General features: G+C 30.3%; 1 protein-coding gene across 1 annotated transcript in view; it reads left to right on the top strand.

The window, feature by feature from the left end:
• Positions 1 to 1188: 1188 nt before the first annotated feature.
• LOC111083344 overlaps positions 1189 to 2535 on the top strand; it is a gene marked incomplete at its 3' end in the record, with an annotated part of 7967 nt that continues 6620 nt past the window's right edge. The window contains exons 1-2 of the mRNA XM_022379824.1: positions 1189 to 1463; positions 1979 to 2021. Of these exons, the coding sequence (XP_022235532.1) occupies positions 1391 to 1463; positions 1979 to 2021 (116 nt within the window). The remainder of the gene's footprint in view (positions 1464 to 1978; positions 2022 to 2535) is intronic.

The following is a 2535-nucleotide window of genomic DNA, read 5'->3' on the forward strand; positions in this document are numbered from 1 at the left end:
AATCGTGTTTCTTTGAGGGCAAACTCTAACTTAGTTTAAGTTACATAGCCAGAAACTAGGCCTAGATAAAAGTTTGTTTACTTTGAGAAATTACTTGTTTTCGTAACTGGAAGAAGTATAATTTCGACAGATCGTTATGTTGAACAAATAAACCATTATTGCCCAATAATAAAAATTTTGAAAAATATTTTTCCTCTTAAGTTATTTGTTAATCTCAAACGCTCTCTGCATAATAGTATTATAATAAACACACACCAGTGAACAATGAATTTAACGAAATAGTTTGTAGAACACTTTTAGTTTATAACTGGTTCTCATTCTAGAATTACAGAATGTAATAATATGTGTGCAATTATGTGGTTTAAGTATAATATTAAAAAGTTATTTCTTATCTCTCATACTTTTTGAGGTATTGAAACGAAAATAGAACCTGCACAATTATTATCATTAGCAAGTGTAAACAGGCTCCAAATGTCTCGTTTAAGGAAGTTTGTTAAGCTAGCGCCCTTCGTAATTAAGGATCATTGAAGTTCGTCAGCAACGTTTAATGTCTGTGCTCAAAGTTCACATTTATTCTTTTGTAGATATTTCTTAGGAGATCTAGTTTGCAGTAACTATAAATTAGAGGAATTATTTTTTTTAACGATATAAGCAACGATTAAAATTTAGGTTGTAATTTTTTTATTATTAAAATAAGTTAACTTGATTGTAATTAGTATTTAGATATATCTTAATTTTCTTTTTCATAGTTTAATAAACTTAAGTAATTATTTAATTGTTATAGTTCAGTAGATACTAACGTTTAGCTTGTAAATTATCACTTAATAAATTGGTTCTCAATTACTGCTATAAATGTGGCATAACTTTATTTTATACTGTAAACAAATATCATATAAAATAAATTAATGTTTTACATAAGACTTTTTTATGGTTGTTCTTATGTTTCTTTGTTATCATTACGTTTCAGTTTGATATCCTCAACTTTAGGCCTTTTCAAGACCTATGTAAAAATTAAAATTGAAATAAATCAAAAAGCAAACTGACAAACGTACCGGACTGTAAATAATCAGTTATGGGGTAGCACCTCCAGTTTTCATTATTAATTCCATGGTTCTTGTTTTATAAAAGATGTGTATGCATTTACAAATAATATTCGTTAATTCCAACAGCAGCCCAACATGCTGTGCATTTCAATTTTTAAAACGTTTCGTTGTTTTAGAACCACACGGAAGACGAAGAATCTGGCAGTGGTATTTCTGATCGAGTGATTACCGATGATGCCAGTTCTTTTCCATCTAAACTTGTAGAAGGATTTGTCTCGACTTCACCGTCCAATCTTCAACCCCATCGTCCGTCCTTAACCTCAACTCCTCAATACACTACCCGTAGAATGAGCAGCAAACTTGTTACTGCTACTACAAAGTGCCAACCATCGACAAATGTTACTAGAAGTGTTGCTAAAGGTTGGTGCAGTAATACATCATTTTTTGTTTTAATTCAGAAACTTAGATTTTCCTATAGATCAAAATCAGGTCTGTACGTAGAACGTTTGAAAGAGGGTTCTAATTTGTGAGATCAAAAGCCAACACATATTATACGAAGCACAATTAGCATGCTAATGCTACGGAGGCATTCTTACAACTCTAGTCATATAATGCATAATCACGTTATGAAAGATAGACGTTCTTACATCTCAGGTGATTTAATGCATAATTGCGTGTTTTAATCCAAAATCCCTATTTAGGAGAAAGATCATGCACACCAGGATTCCCCTAAAGATGCTAGATTTTATTTAAAGAATAATCTGAATCATAGTCCATTGGAGAAATGCTTTACCGAGAATAATTACAAGTTTGTAAGCATCCTGAGATAATTATTTTATATGAAAAATACTAGCTTTATTTTTCTCTTCATTTTAATTGTTATATCATATTTAGATGTTAATTTGTGTGTCAAATTAAACCTTTTTCTATTTCAGGTTACTTTGGTAAGCTTGAAGAGACAATTATCAACATATACAAGTAAGTGTTAGCGTAAATTTGTTTAATTACTTCAGATGGACATTATAACATTGCTACATAGGATATATATATTTTATTTCTTGCGTTTCTTCCCCTAAACAAATTACAAAATGCATACTCTGTAGAAGTCCGTAAGATTCACTATTTTACATAACAATACATACTTTGTAGAAGTCCAACAAGAGGTAAAATCCTCTAGTCAAGTAATGAAGAGTTTATATACTATTTAAGAACGAAGGTTGTATTTTAGAATACTCGTCCAATTAAAACAGTCAACAAGAGGTAAAATTCTCTAGTCAAGTAATGGAGAGTTTATATACCATTTAAGAACCAAGGTTGTATTTTAGAATACTCGTCCAATTAAAACAGTCAACAAGAGGTAAAATCCTCTAGTCAAGTAATGGAGAGTTTATATACCATTTAAGAACCAAGGTTGTATTTTAGAATACTCGTCCAATTAAAACAGTCAACAAGAGGTAAAATCCTCTAGTCAAGTAATGGAGAGTTTATATAC

The sequence above is a fragment of the Limulus polyphemus genome, unplaced genomic scaffold (assembly GCF_000517525.1).
Source record: "Limulus polyphemus unplaced genomic scaffold, Limulus_polyphemus-2.1.2 Scaffold9173, whole genome shotgun sequence".
In the NCBI taxonomy this organism is placed as follows: Eukaryota; Metazoa; Arthropoda; class Merostomata; order Xiphosura; family Limulidae; genus Limulus; species Limulus polyphemus.